The sequence below is a fragment of the Emys orbicularis genome, chromosome 4, assembly GCF_028017835.1.
Source record: "Emys orbicularis isolate rEmyOrb1 chromosome 4, rEmyOrb1.hap1, whole genome shotgun sequence".
Lineage (NCBI taxonomy): Eukaryota > Metazoa > Chordata > Testudines > Emydidae > Emys > Emys orbicularis.
The window spans coordinates 66,498,218-66,517,008 of record NC_088686.1 but is presented as its reverse complement, the minus strand read 5'-3'; the positions used below and the strand labels follow the sequence as shown (position 1 = coordinate 66,517,008).

Genomic DNA, 18,791 nt, shown 5'->3' with positions numbered 1-18,791 from the left:
AAAGGCTGCTGGCTGAACTCTGACCCCACAGTATTCCAATCCAAGCCATCCCTAATGAGAAACTCTCTCTGGTATTTCTAGCGCCACTCATCCTCCTCTCCGAGCACCAGTCCCAGGGCATTGTGTAGGATTTCATCACATTCTTAGTCACCATCTCTCCCTGCCCATCAAGTCATATAGAACACCATCTGGATGTTGGTAATGCTCAGAGTTATTCCAGTTCAAGCTCCTTTCACCAGGAAAAGTTAAAGCTGAAGATACTTTGTCTGGAACTGTCTATCTTTATTCAACATTTTCCAAACTGTTAACCAGGGGTGTAGAAAGGACTGGGGGGGGGGGGGAAGCACATGCAACTCAGTGCAACACTGACCACTTCACTGGCTTGTAGTGTCTGCGTGGCCTTGGGAGGCACTGTGCTCTTCCTGTCATCCAACTCTTCCTCCTTCTCAGACACCTCCTCCACGTGCGTATGTTCCTCACTGTAATTCTCCTTTCTGGGAGGAAGAACACGTGCAAACCTATGGGAACTCTTGACAAGAAGAAATGATAAAGAGACACAGTTAGTATTTTCTTCTTCGAGCTTCAGCTCTATGGCAGGTCGAGGTAATTATGTGAAAAAGGATAGGAGGCTGAGCCTAGTGGACTGTAAGAGCGCTCATGTAGCCGCATTATGCTGACGGGAGAGAGCGCTCCTGTCGACACAATAAAACCAGCTCAACGAGCAGCGATAGCTATGTCGGCGGGAGAGCATCTCTCACTGACATAGCGCTGTGCACACCAGCACTTACGCTGGCAAAACTTATGTCGTTCAAGGGAGTGTTTTTTTCCATACCCCTGAGCGACAAAAGTTTTGCCGATATAAGTGGCAGTGTAGACATGGCCTTAGAAACACAAGCGTTTCTAATCAGACAATTACTTAAGGAATCTGTGCAACAGTTAGGACAATATTTATTATTTTTTGTATATATGTAGCATCAGTAAAATTATAAAGAGTGAACTGTGATTCAGTCTATGAAGTTTGCATTTGGCACCGAAGCCAAAAGCAGGCAAGGGGGTTGGGTGGTTACCTTGATATCAACCTCAGCTTCATCTTTCATAGACTTCTCATTAGTGGCATCAATGTCCCCAAAGATTAAGGTCCCATTCCGACCAATTTTCACTTGTTTTTTGTATGTGTAGTAAAACTCTACACACTGGGCCACCGTCTTGGTTTTTATCTGGTGTTTAAAAAAAAAATTAAAAAAGGGAAAAAAAGGAAAACTCCTTTTAAAAGGTGTATTAATACTCATTAAAGGTGTAATTACAAGTCACTTTACATTGTAATTTTCTTTTCCAACAAAATCTTTCTATTATATGAAAATTGTTTTAAGTTCTTTACACTGTGTTACATTTCCCACAAATCTTTTCTTTAGCCTCCACTGGAATTACTTAGGGCTAGATTCTGGCACCTTTACTCACACTGAGCAGCACTTTAGACTGAATAATCCACAAGTTTCAGTGGGGCTACTTGCACAATACGGTACTAGTCAACACAAGGATGACAGAACTGGCACTGAGGCCTGGTCTACACTAGGAAATTAGGTTGATATAACTATGTCTCTCTGGGGGTTGAAAAATCTACACCCGAGTGACCAGGGCCAGATAAAGGCAGGGGCTTTAGAGACTGCCGCCCATAACCCCGACTCAAGGGGGGCCCCGCAAAAATAAATCACAGGCTGCGATCTCCAAATCTGGGCTGCTAAAAGTCCCACAGCGCAGCAGGGCGGCTCAGGCAGGATGCCTGCATGCTCTGGCCACACGCTGCTCCCAGAAGCGGCTGGCTGCTAGCACGTCTCTGTGACCCCTGGTGTGTGTGTGGGGGGGGGAAGGCAGCTCCGCATGCTGCCCCCGCCCTCAGCACCATCCCTGCAGCTCCCAATGGGAGCGGCCAATGGGAGCTACGGTTGCGGCACTTGTGGGAGCAGGCAGTGCACAGAGACATGCTGTCCCCCTCCCCGCAGCTGCTTCCGGGAGCAGCGTGGGGCCACAGCATGTAGGCAGCCTGCCTGAGCCCCGCTGCGCCGCAGCCTGGGAGCTGCCTGTAGTAAATGCCTCCTGGCTGGAGCCTGCACTTTGGACCTCCTCCTCCACCTTCAACCCCCTGCCCCAGATCAGAATCCCCTTCTGCACCCAAACTGTTTCCCAGACCCCGCACCCCCTCTTGCACCCCAGTCCCCTGCCCCAGCCCCCTTATGCACCAAACTCCCTCCCAGGAAAAATACTTGTATACAGGGGCCCCACAAAATCTAATAGGCCCCTGCGAGTGACACAGTTAAACCAACCTAACCCCTGGTTTAGACGGCATAAAGTTGATGGGAGAATTCTCCTGTCGACCTACCTATCGCCTCTCAGGGAAGTGGAGTCCCTATGCAGATAGGAGAACCCCTCTGATCAACACAGGTAGTGTCTTCATTGAAGCGCTACAGCAGTGCAGCTGGAGCAGTGTCACTGTAGGGGTTTATGTGTAGACAAGCCCGAGGATATGCCTACACTGCAGGTAAGGGAGTCTCTCTCAGCACGGGTGGACACACGCTGTGTGGATGTTGTGGCTGGAGCTTGGGCTGTCACGCTCATGCGTTCCCCTAGACTTAAAAGTCCGAGCTGCAGACTGAGCTGAAACGTCCAGACTGCTATTTTGAGCTAATTAAGCTCAAGCCCTGGTAGTGAGCGTCTGTCTACCCAGGTTGGGAGGCTCGCAACCAGCTGCAATGTAGACATACAAAGATAAATGGGCGCAATTCAACATCGCAATTGAATTGTCAGGCCTCAGAGCAGACTTGCAGCTTCCTGGGAGGTATTTAGTTTCCAACAGCATATTAGCTAAGGAACAACCAGAAAGCAAGTCTAACAGATAGGGAGGAAGGCTTGCAGAGCTTTTTATTTCTGTACCCATCTGGGAACACATGATTATCAGCAGACCCAGGAACGATTAGACATTTTCTATCTGTGACGTATTTGAGAGTTTGGAGGCAGACTATCAGCTTTTGTTAATGCCTAGGCTTTCACAAGTTAATACAACGTTTTGCATATTTGTTATTTATTCATGAGAAATTTGAAAACTACTCCTGACTTTCTTTTTTTCTGTAGCTTTCCCTCCAATGAAAACATCTTCATGATGGGTTAAAATGGAGAGGAGGCATGTACTAAAAGGACATTTTTACTGTCTCTAATTTTTATAGATCACTGGAAGTAAAACTACTAGATATTTCACCAATCACAAATCCATTTATTATTCCTGTGGGGATTCTGCACCAAAAAATTCTGCATATTTTATTTGTCAAAATAATGCAATATAATCACATCCGTTTCACTTGTTTTGGTAATTTATTTAAACTACAATGCAGAAAAAAAGTCACAATAGCTATTCAGCATTTCCTAAACACATGAAAGTTGAGTTACAAACACTTCGTAACTAATACCCTGCATTCCAGTTATAATCCCGGATTTTCATTTAAATTACATTACAGAACGCCAAACAGCAAAAAAGTAGAATGTCATTTTAAATTGCTCAGAGACTTCCACAGATAAAAGTCATACAGTTTTACTAATCATTGTCCTGGACCTGGCTGGGTACTTTGGGAAGTGCTTGCTTCTGATTGTCCTGACTTTTTATTGACTGCTTGGTAAACGTTTTATTTGCCCTCAAACTCTCTTTTTTTTTTAAATGGGAAAGTAAAATAAATCCTGAGCTGTAATCTAACCCCATTTTGCCACTTTGGCACAGGAAAAAAAGTGAGAAAGCACATAGATCTTCCTAGCTGATTCCCTTACTGTCATTTATCATAAGGATCCTTTACATCATGCTGGCAATGTAGGAACGTAAGCCTTTCACAGGTTTTATGCTCCTAGGGGAATTGACTGAGAATGGGAACAGTTAAGGAACAACAGGAACATTAACGATGTTACTACACAGGCAGGCTGCTACATTTCTGCCTGCAGGAAAGAGCCTTCCTCCTGCATAATAAAAAGACCTATCCCTCCACACCCCTGGCGAGCCACAGTAGCAAGCGAGAGGGACAGAGTCTCTCTCGCTTGTTGGCAGGCACGCATGCCCAGCCCCTCCCCGTGATGGTGATCGTCTCCCCCGCAGGCAGGCCCGCCCGACCCCTCCCCGTGATGGTGATCGTCTCCCCCGCAGGCAGGCACACACACCCAGCCCCTCCCCGTGATGGTGATCGTCTCCCCCGCAGGCAGGCACACACACCCAGCCCCTCCCCGTGATGGTGATCGTCTCCCCCGCAGGCACGCACGCCCGACCCCTCTCCCCCTGCAGTGATTTGCGTCTCTTAGGCTGCTCCAGGGCCAGGCACATTGGAACTGACTCACTGCCTGGACTACCGGGGAAAGAGGCGCATGTCCTCCTGCAGATTTCTTTGGCATTTTTCTGCACAGGAGTCCATATGAATTCTGCACCCCTGCAGGGGCACAGAATTTTGTCAGGAGTAATCTATGGGCCATTTTACCACAATAGGAATTTTTCCCATTCAGTTTTGTAACTGGGCTACTTGAGTGTTACTGGAGCACTACCATCATTTTATAAATATATCCTGTGTAATTGATCTGTGCCCTGGGCTAAATGAGGGAGATTGGATTGATAAATTGGGGGTGGGATCAATAAGTAGCACTATATTTTCAAATTTTTTTTTTAAGTTTAATCACTCCAAGGAATTTTTGGGGGGGGGGGGGGGGGGAGAGAGAAAAGAGGAGGAGGGAAGAAAAACCAAAAACCAAAAAACCCACAGCACCCAAGAGGGAATGCAGTATATTTTGTGTTGATGGTGTCACTGTCAGCACCAACTGCATCAGCTCAGGTCAACCCTTCCACAGTGCATTAAGTAATTGGCAGAGTAACTTACAAGTTTCTGGACCAGGAAAAAGTCTTTCTTGTAGATTGCAATGCCTTTGTTGAAAAGTTTCTTCTCATCAACTTTCCACCTGTCCGATCCTATAAGTAAAGAAGTTTAAACTGAAACCTATTTCATTTCAAGCTTTTAGTCTTCTAGTTGTTTTTTCTTTAGGTTTCCTTTAAATAAAACCAGCCCAAACTATATGCAGTTCATGACACATCTGAAGTAGTCTTAGTACAATAACACTTTTTCACCTCCAACAAGAAAACACACAATCCAGAACGTCCCTTAGCCCTCCCACATTCTTTCTTTATCCACACAGCCACAGTGGAAAGTACTCTGGTAGTGTCAAAGAGCTGTTGTACTTGTAATGTGAGCAGACGTGTAATTTTTGTGCACTAGAGATGGAGCTATTGAGCTTCTCTCTACCCTCACCAGACCAAGGTCTCCCAGGGTTACCTAGGGCCATCCTCGGTCACGAAAGATACTATCTTGCAATTGGTTATATATTGAGTGAGGGTACAGACAGACGCAGCTGCATCAGACACTGCAGTTTTGCTTCCATAGAGGAAACAATTAGATGCAATAACCTGCTAGTCTCTGTACTCTCTAACATCCTACTGTAAGCAACATAGGTTACTAGTGACTGGAAATTCTCCCACTAATACTCTCTCTCAATTCCCTGCTATGAATTCATGCCACAGAGGTTGCAGTTCTGAGATTTGGACAGTCATTCCATCACCCATAAGCCTCCCTTCTGTGATCGCGCTCTGTGAAGACATCTAGTCCCTTGACAAGCCTGGATATACAAAAAAGTGGCCCAGTGACTAATGGACTTGTGGTGTGTGCAGCACACTAGCAAATCCTAAGTGTCATGACAGCTGCAGGCAAGAATCCCTGCAATTCACCACTGCACTCATCCAGACAAGGGACGATGTCTGATTCCTATAAAGCTTCCTGAAAAAAAAAAAAAAAAAAAAAAAAAAAGTATGACACTATCAATATTAAAAGAGCAGCAACAACCACCATCACCTGCTGTGCAAAAGGGTGAAAAAATCCCTATCTGCAGCTAGGGCTGCCAGCTACAAAGGAAGCAGAGGCAGCCGCGCTGAGTTCCCCTCAGCATACCTGTGTAGTGATAGTCTGCCAGTGGGTGGTGTGGCGATCGCATTGGCCTCTTCAGCAGCAATTTGGTCAAAGTAGCCTAAGAGACAGTACAACAACAAAATTAGCTTCATATAGGACACTAACTTATACAGGTATTACAACAAAGAACATCAGGCAATCCCCTTAGTATCATCCTCTACCAGCAGGTCAATTGTATTAAAAGCTCTCTTTCCCACCCTATGCTCTAGCGTTTGGAACAGCGACATGTGAGTCAAGACACCAGCATTCCGATCTTGACTCTCTGGTACCTTGGGCAAGTGACCTCACCTCTCCATGCCTCCACTTTTCCATCTCTACATTGGGTAAAATACTACTCACCTACTCTAGCTCATAAAAGGTGTTGAGAGACATGATTATTATTCCCACAGATGAAAGGCCCTATAGAAGTATTTTCTTGTGTAGTGATGATCCCATGTAGCATGTGCTCTCTTAGAAAGCCAGTTCCCACTGGCCACACTCCTTTGCAGATTCAGGACACCAGTGAAATGGGTTTAGAAATCTCAGTTCACTTGAGTAAACAATATTCCAAAATAAAATGGAAGGATCACTTCAGCAGAAGAAATTTATCTCAGAGACTATAAAGCCACTCAATTGTAGCCACTTTTTATTTGCACTTAAAACTATAGCTACAATTTGTCCTGAAGTTAGAGAGGATTATGAAAGGCTGGTGCACTAAACAGCTACACTTTGCAATTTTACAGCATTTACCAAAGAAATCGGTGTTTTATAAACATAAATGGTTACAAACTGCTGCAAGGTTGATCAGTATACCCATTTCACAGATAGGCAAAGAGAGGTTACGTGACTTGCCTAGGGTCACAAAGAGAGTCAGTGACAAATGCAAGAATTGAACCCGGGAGTCCTATCTCCCAGTCCCATGCTGTAAAACCAGTAGACAATGTTCCCTCGCATGAGAGTTGGCTTCCAATTTAGATGGCAAGTGAATTTAGTTTAGCAATTTCAGCCACTTGATCCCTGCAAGCTAAAAACAGAAACCACATACAGTCTGATGCAGTTCGACATTTTTAGCCGTCTCTGCTTAGGAGAGGCCAAAGACTGAAATAGCGAGGATGGTGCAGGTCAAAATAGAGGTGCATCAGCAGAGCTGTGCGGGGCCACGTTCGGAATAGCGACAGGAAGAGGTGATGAGCATTAGGATTCAGATGTACTGGCAGAACTGTGTAGTGCTTTGCAAGCTTCCTTCTTTCAAATAAGCTTCTTGCTTGTGCAATCAGTCCTTGATTCTAGTGATCATTAAGGTCTCTTCCCACAATCTCAAAAGATAGAGAGAAGATTGAAGAGGACTCACCAGAATGTTTCCCTTTGCTTCATGCAAGACGTGCAGCGCCAGCTCCTGATTGGTACCAGCCCCAGGAAAAATACTTGAACAGGCAGCAGTTAGCAGATTTTCCACTATTACCAGGAAAGTGCCATCAAACCAAAAAAAGGAATGGGGTGGAAGAAGCAAAAGATCAGATTAAGAAACAGAAAAGTAGTTGCTATTTTTTCCCATATTCAATGAGTTTGGTTGGTGAGGGTCTCAGCATAGTTTTCGATGAGCTAGTGCCCACGTATATCTTGGGCAACAGTAGGATTTGCATTATTTTATCCTAATTGGTCCTTTCCAGTCAAAACTAGAGAAACCAGGAAAGAACATAAGATTGAATGATCACAGAACTTGAACTCCCTCTCACTCTAAGAAAGGATGGTGAATCCAGGTGATGTTCGGATAAGATATAACAACGCAGGACTAAAGGGAAGGGAAGAGAGCCAAGACTGAATTAACCTCAATGTTGAATTTCCCTCTTACTTGGGGGGAGGGGAGGGAAAGGTGGAAGGTATTTCCTCTCTAGGGTAGCATTTAAGAACACTATGGGAGCAAGGCGAGAAAATACAAATCTGAATGAACGTGCAAATACCATTTCCTTCTTTTTCCAGAAAAGGCTGGTCAAGAGCTACTGCTTCAGTAAGTGAACAAACCCAGGATTCAGGCCAGCTCTACCCTACATCAGTGGTTCTCAAACTAGGGCCGCCGCTTGTTCAGGGAAAGCCCCTGGTGGGCCGGGCCGGTTTGTTTACCTGCCGCGTCCGTTGGTTTGGCCAATCGCAGCTCCCAGTGGCCGCGGTTTGCTGCTCCAGGCCAATGGGGGCTGCAGGAAGGGCGGCCAGTACGTCCCTCGGCCCGCGCTGCTTCCTGCAGCCCCCATTAACCTGGAGCGGCAAACCGCGGCCACTGGGAGCTGCAATCGGCCAAACCTGCGGACACGGCAGGTAAAGAAATTGGCCTGGCCCGCCAGGGGCTTTCCCTGAGCAAGCGGCGGCCCTAGTTTGAGAACCACTGCCCTACATAGTTTGTTGGCACAGCTCTGTTGGCTAGGGGTGGGGAGGGGAATCACATCCCCTACCTGGCACATCTATGCCAGAAAAACCTCTAATGCAGACCCAGCTATGTCAAAAAAGGCATTTTTCAAAATTCTTCGGCAAATCAAATAACATCTTCGTTTCCACTTTCCGGCATTTTGACAAAAGCAAAGGGAAGGAGGACTGCGCTGACAAAATGGATGGGGGAGAAAGTGGTGGTGCCACCACCTCCCTTATAACTTTAGCCCACTTGTTGAGGCACTCACCTGGGATGTGGGACCCTGAGACTACACGAGCGCTACAGCTACACCATTGTAGTGTACACACCTGCTACAGCGACGGAATTATTATTCAAGAGACAGTAGCTCGGTCAACAGAAGAATTCTTCCATTGAGCTACCAATATCTCTACTGGGGCTTACGTTGGCTTAACTAAGTCTCTCAAACCCCTGAGCAATGTAGCTAGGGGTCAATCTAAGTTTTAGTTGTAGACCTGTCCCTAGATGCAATTCCCCCCTCTGCCTGATGCAGAAATGGGATTTGAACTTGGGCTTCCCACATTGCACGAGAGAGCCCTAGCCATTAGGCTATGTGATATTCTGGTGTGGGGCATTCTCAATTTCTCCACTTGTTCCACTTCTTATAAATAGTCATTGGAGCAGGGACTTGAACTTGGCTCTCCCACCTCCCAGATGAGAACCCTAACCACACTGTAGTCATTCTCATTATTTCTTTGGCCAAACGGCTATCCATGAATGACTATGAATTGCCACTGTGAATGACAATGGATAGCCATTTGGCCAGAGAAATAATGAAAATGACTCTACAGTCTGGTAATCAGAGCATTCCCCTGGGAAATGGGAAACTTGCCCCATGCCATGGGCTGTGTGTGTCCCCCGTGTCTCCCTCCTCGGACACCAATGTCCCCAAGTCTCCCCTCCATGCCAGGTGCTCTATGTAAGCCCCATTCCCCCACCTTATTCCTTTTCCGTCTGTCTGGGAGAGAAGTCATTTAGGTGTCAATATTTTTAAATTGTAGTGGGAGGATGGGCAGAGCTAAGATGGGGGCTACTGTTATGCTGGAAGGTGTCAATGGCTGGCTGCCATCAACTGGTTCTTTGATCTTCAGACAATTGAACAGGTGGTTGAAGCTGCTGGGTGCTAACCAGATGCTAGAACTCCATGTATCCCCCGTTTCCCTCTTTCAGTTTTTCCACTTTTCACCAAAATCTATAGGGTTCTGCCCACTGATGCCTAGAACATGAAATTTTGGAATTGATCTGATACAACATACAAAAGTTATATTACATACAAAGAAATGCCATAGAATTGAAGGAGACAAGGTAAGTAAAGTAATACCTTTTATTGGATCAACTTCTGTTGGTGGAACAACAGATGCAAAACTTACAGACGTATCTCCACTGCTATGATGATCAATACTACCCACAACACACCTTTCAAGATTCATGGGTCCTACACATGCTTATTGTAACACGTAGCATACCTCATCCAGTACATCAAATGCCCCAACAACTATGTTTGTGAAACCAGAAAATCACTACGCTCTCAAATGAACTCACACAGAAAAATGATAAAAGACAAATACTCCTATCACCTGTGGGCAAACTCTTTTCACAAAGTGATCACTTCACATTTGACCTTTCAATGCTAGTGCAGGTTTCCCTTGAGGAGAACACCTTCAAAAGGTGAGCCTGGGAACTTAAATTCATAACTCTGCTAGACACCAAAAGCCATGGACTTAACAGGGACACTGGTTTTATGGCTCATTACAATTTGTAACACACCACACAGCCTGCTACCCTTAATTGCCCACTTCAAACCCTTCATGCATAACAATCTAACTTAGGGTGACCAGATCACCAAAGTGAAATATCGGGACACGGGGGGGGGGGGGGGGGGGGAAGAGGGCCGTGGTGAGGGGGGAGGCAAAAAACCAAAAAAACACCCTTCCTCCACAGGCGCTGGAGGGAGGCCCCGGAGACGCAGGGGAAGCGCGGGGCCAGGGTGAGTGAAAGTCCGGCCTGGCCCCGAGCAGGCAGGACTCAGTCGGGCGGTAGGGAGAGTAGGGGGGCGGCGGCTGTTCTCCCCCCCTGGGCAGCGGGACTCGGGAGCAGCCGCTGCTGCAGCTCCCACTGCCGCGGGGGGAGGAAGCGGCCGATGGCCAAACTCGGCGGCTGCGGCTCTGGCGCCTGGGCCCGAACCCCCCGAGCCCGGGCCTGTTGCGGGGACCCAGCAGCGTGCACGCTGCACCCAGCCCCTGGCCAGTCGCGTCTGGGCTGCTGCCCAGCTGGTGCTATCCCGCGGCGGCCCCAGAGTGGGGGCAGCAGGCCCCAGCCCCCCCGTCCCGCTCGGGTCCCGCAGGGGAACGAACGGGCCTGGGCTGCCGATGCAGCCTGGGAGGAGGAATGGTGAGCCTGGGGAAGAGGCGGGGATTCGGGGAGGGAGCCAATGGGGGGAGGAGGGGGCGGAGTCATGGTGCGAGCACTTCCGGGCTCTGGAGCATTTCCTTGTTTGTCCAGTGTCCCGACCGCACATCGGTCGGGACGCGGGACAAACAAGGAAATATCGGGACAGTCCCGATAAAATCGGGACGTCTGATCACCCTAATCTAACTCCCAATTGCCCAGTTCATTTCAAGTGACCGATTCCCATGTTACCTCTTCCATTTAACAATCTCTCCCAACTTGTAATTAGCTCAGGCCTGGTCTACACTAGAAAATTAGATTAGTATAACTAGGTCGTTCACGGGTGCAAAAAATCCACACCCTTGTGTGATACAATTAAACAGGCCTAAACCCCCGCTGTAGAGAGAATTCTCCCCACGACCTAGCTACTGCCTCTCTGGGAGATGGATTATTTGCACCGAGGGGAGAGAACCCCTCCTGTCAGTGTAGGCAGTGCAACTCCATCGCTGCAGCATTTTAAGAGTAGATGAGCCCTGAGACATTCTGCTTCCTTCCCCAGACCTGAAGAGCTCTCCGTAGCTCAAAAGCTCATACCTTCCACCAACAGAAGTTGGTCCAATAAAAGATATTACCTCATCCACCTTTTCTCTCTCATATCCTGGGACCAACACAGCTACAGCAACACTGCAAAAACAGAGTTGAATGTAATGCCTTGCTTCACTCAGCCAATGATCTAATTTGTCCCTTCTGCCCTTTCAGGTCTATGAATCCTTGCTCTCCATAATTTTCCTCAAGAAGTTTTCAACAACACTCAGTGAAACTTGACACTTGATCAGTAGTGTGAAACTATTTAAAATGGAGCCTAAGGTAGAGGACACAGCTACCCTACCAAAGCTGCTACTTTTTGTTTGGGGTCCATTTACCAATCTCTCCAGACCCTTACCATTCTCTTGAGTAGTTTGGTTGATTTCCAGGTCCCCCCATGGCTGCCACACCACGTCCGCCTTATGCTTGTCAGCTGATGCCAAAGATCTGTCTTGGAGCACAGGGATTTCTGCTTGAAACCGGGATCCCACGTTGATTCGCCTGGGAAATGGAGAACAAATAATGACAATGACCACCTCACAATATCTAGAAGGCACCTATCTTCTAAAAACACAATCGATCCCAAAGAGATTAAAACATAGGCCACGTGATAGCCATAAGGCAAGAACAACATTCAGTAACTAGTACTACTTGAGTCAGACCTAAGACGGTGATCTAGAGGTGAAAGGCTCCGTGCCCTATCACCAATTTCTAGTGTTGTTTTATTAATTATGTTGTTCTATTTAACGAGAGGGTCCCTTAGAACTGCTGAACTTCAACTCAGTCTCTAATCTGAGGTCTGATTACTTACAAAGCACCCAGCTCTAATACAAATCAAGACCATTCAAGCAGTGTATTAGGTTCTAGTAGTTTTCCCTTGGTTCTCCTAGCTGACCAATGTGCAGGACAGAAGCGGTGCTACCCAGACTCTAAATCAACAGAGAGATTTGATTACAGGAGGAAAGGAGAAGAAAATCCACAACCAGCCCCACTGAGCACAACTACACACTGTACTATTTCATGAGTCCAAATATGAGCACAACCTTTGACTACCCTCTTTCCCACTTCATATCTCTGCCATCATTTGACTTACTGAGCAGCATTAACAGATGGCTTGAGATAGAGTGAGCAACTGAACCACAGACAGGCAACTCAAAACGAAGTACAGGGTAAGTATGAACTATGGTCACATGCTGGGAGACCCAAGAATAAAAATTAGTAGATCACACTAAAAATATCTTTTCTACAGAATAAAAATGTCTCCTGTCATCTTTTCCTCCATTTTTTTTAAATTAGTTCCAAGAAAGGATTTAGAATTAGAATCGCATTATCAGGCATACACAGATCTGCCATCTGCAGGGAGGTGAGGTGAGGCTGAATGTCACAGCACAGGCGGTTACAGTGCTCAAGAAGTCTGTTTCCAAGAAAAGCTATTATGCTGCAAAAGAATTTATTTGAGAGATGGGATGAATAACGCTCTGTTAGTCTGAAGACCAATTACGTTACTACTTGCAACAGTTATTGATAATGCCCAATGCCCTGAGCCTGTAAACACTTATGCACATACTAGCTTAACTTCAGTGGAACTTCTCAGGGTTGTAAACACGACTGGGCCAAGTAGAAAAGTTAAGCATGTGTGTTTTTGCAGAATTGGGGCCCCAAGAGTGATTGCAAGATAGATCCTTGCATCCCACTCCTTGAAATGGAATTGTCCCCATTACCTGCTCTATCAAGCCATGCAGGTCATGAGGAGGGGTAAGGCAGGTAAGTGGAATTAGCACTGAAAAGGGAACTCATGAAGACATTGATACAGAAGATAAATGTTAAGTGTGACAAGTTACCTTATAAGAAACAATGAAAATGTTAAACTGCAATTTTGATATATTTAGATAATCCGATCAGTTTTAAAGGGGGACTACATCGGGCCAAGAACAGATTAGAAAAAAGAAAAAAAAAGTTTGGGGGCCCAGGAGAACGAAAAAGCATCAAGAACACCCTCAATGGGTAATATTGCTGGAAAAAAACAAGTCACTACATACCCACAATGAAAAACTCAAATCTACCTTTCAGAGGCATGATTTGCAGATATGGACCTAACTGAACCAGAGGGCCCACACCACAATGCCCTATGATGCCAAACATTTTACAAGTAGGCACAGAAAATAACCATTACTTTTAGTCTTCAACCTGACCTTTCCAATGCTTGTTCCGCTTAAAACAAAAGCGCAAGAAATTTTTGGCCATAAGAGCTTAAGCAAAATGGTGAATCTGACTGCAACCCGAAACCTCCAAAGATAAAGTTTCACAAATTCCAATGAAGGATCACATTCTTTGCTGGCACAATTCTACTGATTTAATAAGTTACACCAAAATGAGAATTTGGCACAAATCAATTACATATTTTGTGACTCAAAGGCCACGATCTAGATGAAGAAACTGATCTCTTGATGACAATAGTGGTCAACACCAGCTTCCATTGCATTGGTGTGAAACAATTTAACAAGTGATTAACAACAAAATGGTTGGTTTCAGAGTAGCAGCCGTGTTAGTCTGTATCCGCAAAAATAACAGGAGTACTTGTGGCACCTTAGAGACTAACAAATTTATTAGAGCATAAGCTTTCGTGGGCTACAACCCACTTCTTCGGATGCATATAGAGTGCATATATGTTTCACTCTATATGCATCCGAAGAAGTGGGTTGTAGCCCACAAAAGCTTATGCTCTAATAAATTTGTTAGTCTCTAAGGTGCCACAAGTACTCCTGTTATTTTAACAAAATGGTTGAAGAAAGCATGACAGGGTCTACGTTTACACTACGGAGCCTATGCCCTAGTGTTGATGCAGCATACACCAATAAAAGTTTTTTAGCCGGTATAGGAACATCACCTGTCTGAATAGCTATGTCGACTTCTGTCACCACAGCTATGCCTATGCTGGTGGTTTAATCAGCATAGCTATGACAGTCAGGAGTGTGTTTTTTCACACTCCTGACTAATATAGTTATGCTGCTATAAGTTTTAAGTGTAGACGAAGCCTCATATTGGATGGAATTTGCAAAGGTGCTGAAAATGGTTCCATCTCATGTACAATAGTAGTTAAACCATTTTCAGCACCAGTTGCTATAAGTTCTAGAATCACCAGATAGTAGCAAGATAAAGTAGGGAGAAAATGATTAATGCAATTTATATTTTTAGGGTTAAAGGCTCCCCTTTGTTTTGCTAACTCAGTTACCATTACTGAAAAGAAAAGAAAAGAAAAGAAAAGAAAAGAAAAGAAAAGAAAAGAAAAGAAAAGAAAAGAAAAGAAAAGAAAAGAAAAGAAAAGAAAAGAAAAGAAAAGAAAAGAAAGCCCTATGAATTTGTTCCTGAAGCTGGTTACATTCTGAAAATTAACTATGTTTGTCCATTCTGTGCTTTGCCTTCCCTTTAAGAAGCAATATTTCCTAACTCTTAAAAAAGTATACAACATGCATAATAATGTTTATGCATGGCGGAATGACACATTTCAGAGTAGCAGCCGTGTTAGTCTGTATCCGCAAAAATAACAGGAGTACTTGTGGCACCTTAGAGACTAACAAATTTATTAGAGCATAAGCTTTCGTGGGCTACAACCCACTTCTTCGGATGCATATAGAGTGAACCATATATTGAGGAGATATATATACACACACATACAGAGAGCATGAACAGGTGGGAGTTGTCTTACCAACTCTGAGAGGCCAATTAAGTAAGAGAAAAAAAACTTTTGAAGTGATAATCAAGATGGTTCAATATATGGTTCACTCTATATGCATCCGAAGAAGTGGGTTGTAGCCCACGAAAGCTTATGCTCTAATAAATTTGTTAGTCTCTAAGGTGCCACAAGTACTCCTGTTATTTTTGCGGATACAGACTAACACGGCTGCTACTCTGAAACCTGTCATTATGCAAGGCACTGCATTTAGCCGTATGGAGTGGAAATCCATCAACTTCATGAAAAAACTCGTACAGATACAGACAGACATCATCTTCCTTTCCAAATGCAAGCAGATGGACATCATACCAAAAGGACTAAAGGTAAAAAATCCATTACAATCTACATATCACACAGACTATGCTGAGAGACTGTGTCACACACTCTCAAAGAAACTGCGAAACCACCTGATCAGCATCCTATACAACAAACAGGGAAAGATTAAGAATGAGCTCTCAAAACTGGATACTCTCATAAGAAACCAACCTTCCACACAAACTTCCTCATGGATAGACTTTACAAAAACTAGACAAGCCATTTACAAGACAAACTTTGCCTCTCTACAAAGGAAAAAGGACACTAAACTATCTAAACTGCTACATGCCACAAGGAGCCACAACAGTAGTTCCCTTAACCCACCCAGCAATATTGTTAACCTTTCCAGCTATACTCTTAGCCCAGCAGAAGAGTCTGTCCTATCTCGGGGCCTCTCCTTTTGTCCCTCCAGACCCACGAACATGATACAGTTCTGCGGTGACCTAGAATCCTACTTTCGACGTCTCCGACTCAAAGAATATTTCCAACATACCTCTGAACAGCATACTAACCCACAGAATCCCCCCTACCAGCACTACAAACAAAAGGATTCTGCGTGGACTCCTCCGGACGGTCGAAACAACAGACTGGATTTCTACATAGATTGCTTCCGTCAACGTGCAAAGGCTGAAATTGTGGATAAGCAACATCACTTGCCCCATAACCTCAGCCATGCTGAACACAACGCCATCTACAGCCTCAGAAACAACCCTGACATCATTATCAAAAAGGCTGACAAAGGAGGTGCTGTCGTCATCATGAATAAATTGGAATATGACCAAGAGGCTGCTAGACAGCTCTCTAACACCACATTCTACAGGCCATTATCCTCTGATCCCACTGAGGATTACCTAAAGAAACTACACCATCTGCTAAAAAAACTCCCTGACAAAGCAAAGGAACAAATCTGTACAGACACATGCCTAGAACCCCGACCAGGGACATTCTATTTGCTACCCAAGATCCATAAACCTGGAAATCCTGGACGCCCCATCATCTCAGGCATTGGCACCCTAACATCAGGCTTGTCTGGTTATGTGGACTCTCTCCTCAGACCCTACGCTACCAGCACTCCTAGCTATCTTCGAGATACTACTGACTTCCTGAGGAAACTAGAATCCATCGGTGATCTTCCAGAAAACACCATCCTGGCCACTATGGACGTAGAAGCCCTCTACACCAATATTCCACACACAGATGGACTACAAGCTATCAGGAACAGTATCCCCGATAATGTCACAGCTAACCTAGTGGCTGAACTCTGTGACTTTGTCCTCACCCACAACTATTTCACATTTGGGGACAATATATACCTTCAAGTCAGCGGCACTGCTATGGGTACCCGCATGGCCCCGCAGTATGCCAACATTTTTATGGCTGACTTAGAACAACGCTTCCTTAGCTCTCGTCCCCTAACGCCCCTACTCTACTTGCGCTACATTGATGACATCTTCATCATCTGGACCCATGGAAAAGAAGCCCTTGAGGAATTCCACCATGATTTCAATAATTTCCATCCCACCATCAACCTCAGCCTAGATCAATCCACACAAGCGGTCCATTTCCTGGACACTACTGTGCTAATAAGCGATGGTCACATAAATACCACCCTGTACCGGAAACCTACTGACCGCTACACTTACCTACATGCCTCCAGCTTCCATCCAGGACACACCACACGATCCATTGTCTACAGCCAAGCTCTAAGATATAACCGCATTTGCTCCAATCCCTCAGATAGAGACAAGCACCTACAAGATCTCTATCAAGCATTCTTAAAACTACAATACCCACCTGCTGAAGTGAAAAAACAGATTGACAGAGCCAGACGAGTACCCAGAAGTCACCTCCTACAAGACAGGGCCAACAAAGAAAATAACAGAACACCACTAGCTGTCACCTTCAGCCCCCAACTAAAACCTCTCCAGCGCATCATCAGAGATCTACAACCTATCCTGAAAGATGATCCTTTACTCTCACAGATCTTGGGAGACAGACCTGTCCTCGCTTACAGACAACCCCCCAACCTAAAGCAAATACTCACCAGCAACCACACATCACTGAACAAAAACACTGACCCAGGAACCTATCCTTGTAACAAAGCCCGATGCCAACTCTGTCCACATATCTATTCAAGTGACACCATCATAGGGCCTAATCACATCAGCTATACCATCAGTGGCTCGTTCACCTGCACATCTACCAATGTGATATATGCCATCATGTGCCAGCAATGCCCCTCTGCCATGTACATTGGCCAAACCGGACAGTCTCTACGCAAAAGAATTAATGGACACAAATCTGACATCAGGAATCATAATACTCAAAAACCAGTGGGAGAACACTTTAACCTGTCTGGCCATTCTTTGACAGACCTGCGGGTGGCTATCTTAAAACAGAAAAACTTCAAAAACAGACTCCAACGAGAGACTGCTGAGCTGGAATTGATATGCAAACTAGACACAATCAACTCAGGGCTAAATAGGGATTGGGAATGGCTGAGCCATTACAAACATTGAATCTATCTCCCCTTGTAAGTATTTTCACACTTGCTTCTTATCAAACTGTCTGTACTGAACCATCTTGATTATCACTTCAAAAGTTTTTTTTCTCTTACTTAATTGGCCTCTCAGAGTTGGTAAGACAACTCCCACCTGTTCATGCTCTCTGTATGTGTGTGTATATATATCTCCTCAATATATGGTTCACTCTATATGCATCCGAAGAAGTGGGTTGTAGCCCACGAAAGCTTATGCTCTAATAAATTTGTTAGTCTCTAAGGTGCCACAAGTACTCCTGTTATTTTTGCGGAATGACACAGTGACCCTATCACCTTTAGTTAACTACAGTAGTTCAAATTCAGCCCAGCAACTGAACAGTAGTGATGGAAAATAGTTACCACTGTGGCAACTGTTCAGTGGACCATAAGAAATTATATTTAGTGCGTGGATCATCAATAGATTTACTCTGCCTCAATTTTAAAAAAAGAAAACCCTACACTTTTAATAAAAAGACACTCATAGGAGTGAGTTTGTACGTTTCTAAAAGATAAACCAACAAAAGGGGACCCTGCGGCACTTTCTTATCCTCCTAAATCTGTAAGCCGTGTAAGGAATACATGCTTGCCATTAAGCGAGGAGGTGGATTTTGTATGACTGTATTGATACTTACGGTTCAATGCTGACTGGGGTGGCCTCCCCCATTACTGAAAGGATGGGAGGGGTGACTTCTGAACTATCTGTAAGACAAGCAACAGACTTGCTCAAAACTCATCAATTTTATGTTTGGGCCAGATGTGGAAGTGTGTGAACACCACATG

General features: G+C 45.1%; 1 protein-coding gene across 1 annotated transcript in view; it reads right to left on the bottom strand.

Moving 5' to 3' along the window:
- MIDEAS (mitotic deacetylase associated SANT domain protein) overlaps window positions 1–18,791 on the bottom strand; it is a 54,340-nt gene that overhangs the window by 1,949 nt on the left and 33,600 nt on the right. Inside the window, exons 5-11 of the mRNA XM_065403573.1 lie at window positions 18,644–18,710; window positions 11,783–11,925; window positions 7,363–7,466; window positions 6,015–6,090; window positions 4,896–4,984; window positions 1,068–1,217; window positions 371–529 (exon numbers count right to left, since the gene is read on the bottom strand). Of these exons, the coding sequence (XP_065259645.1) occupies window positions 371–529; window positions 1,068–1,217; window positions 4,896–4,984; window positions 6,015–6,090; window positions 7,363–7,466; window positions 11,783–11,925; window positions 18,644–18,710 (788 nt within the window). The remainder of the gene's footprint in view (window positions 1–370; window positions 530–1,067; window positions 1,218–4,895; window positions 4,985–6,014; window positions 6,091–7,362; window positions 7,467–11,782; window positions 11,926–18,643; window positions 18,711–18,791) is intronic.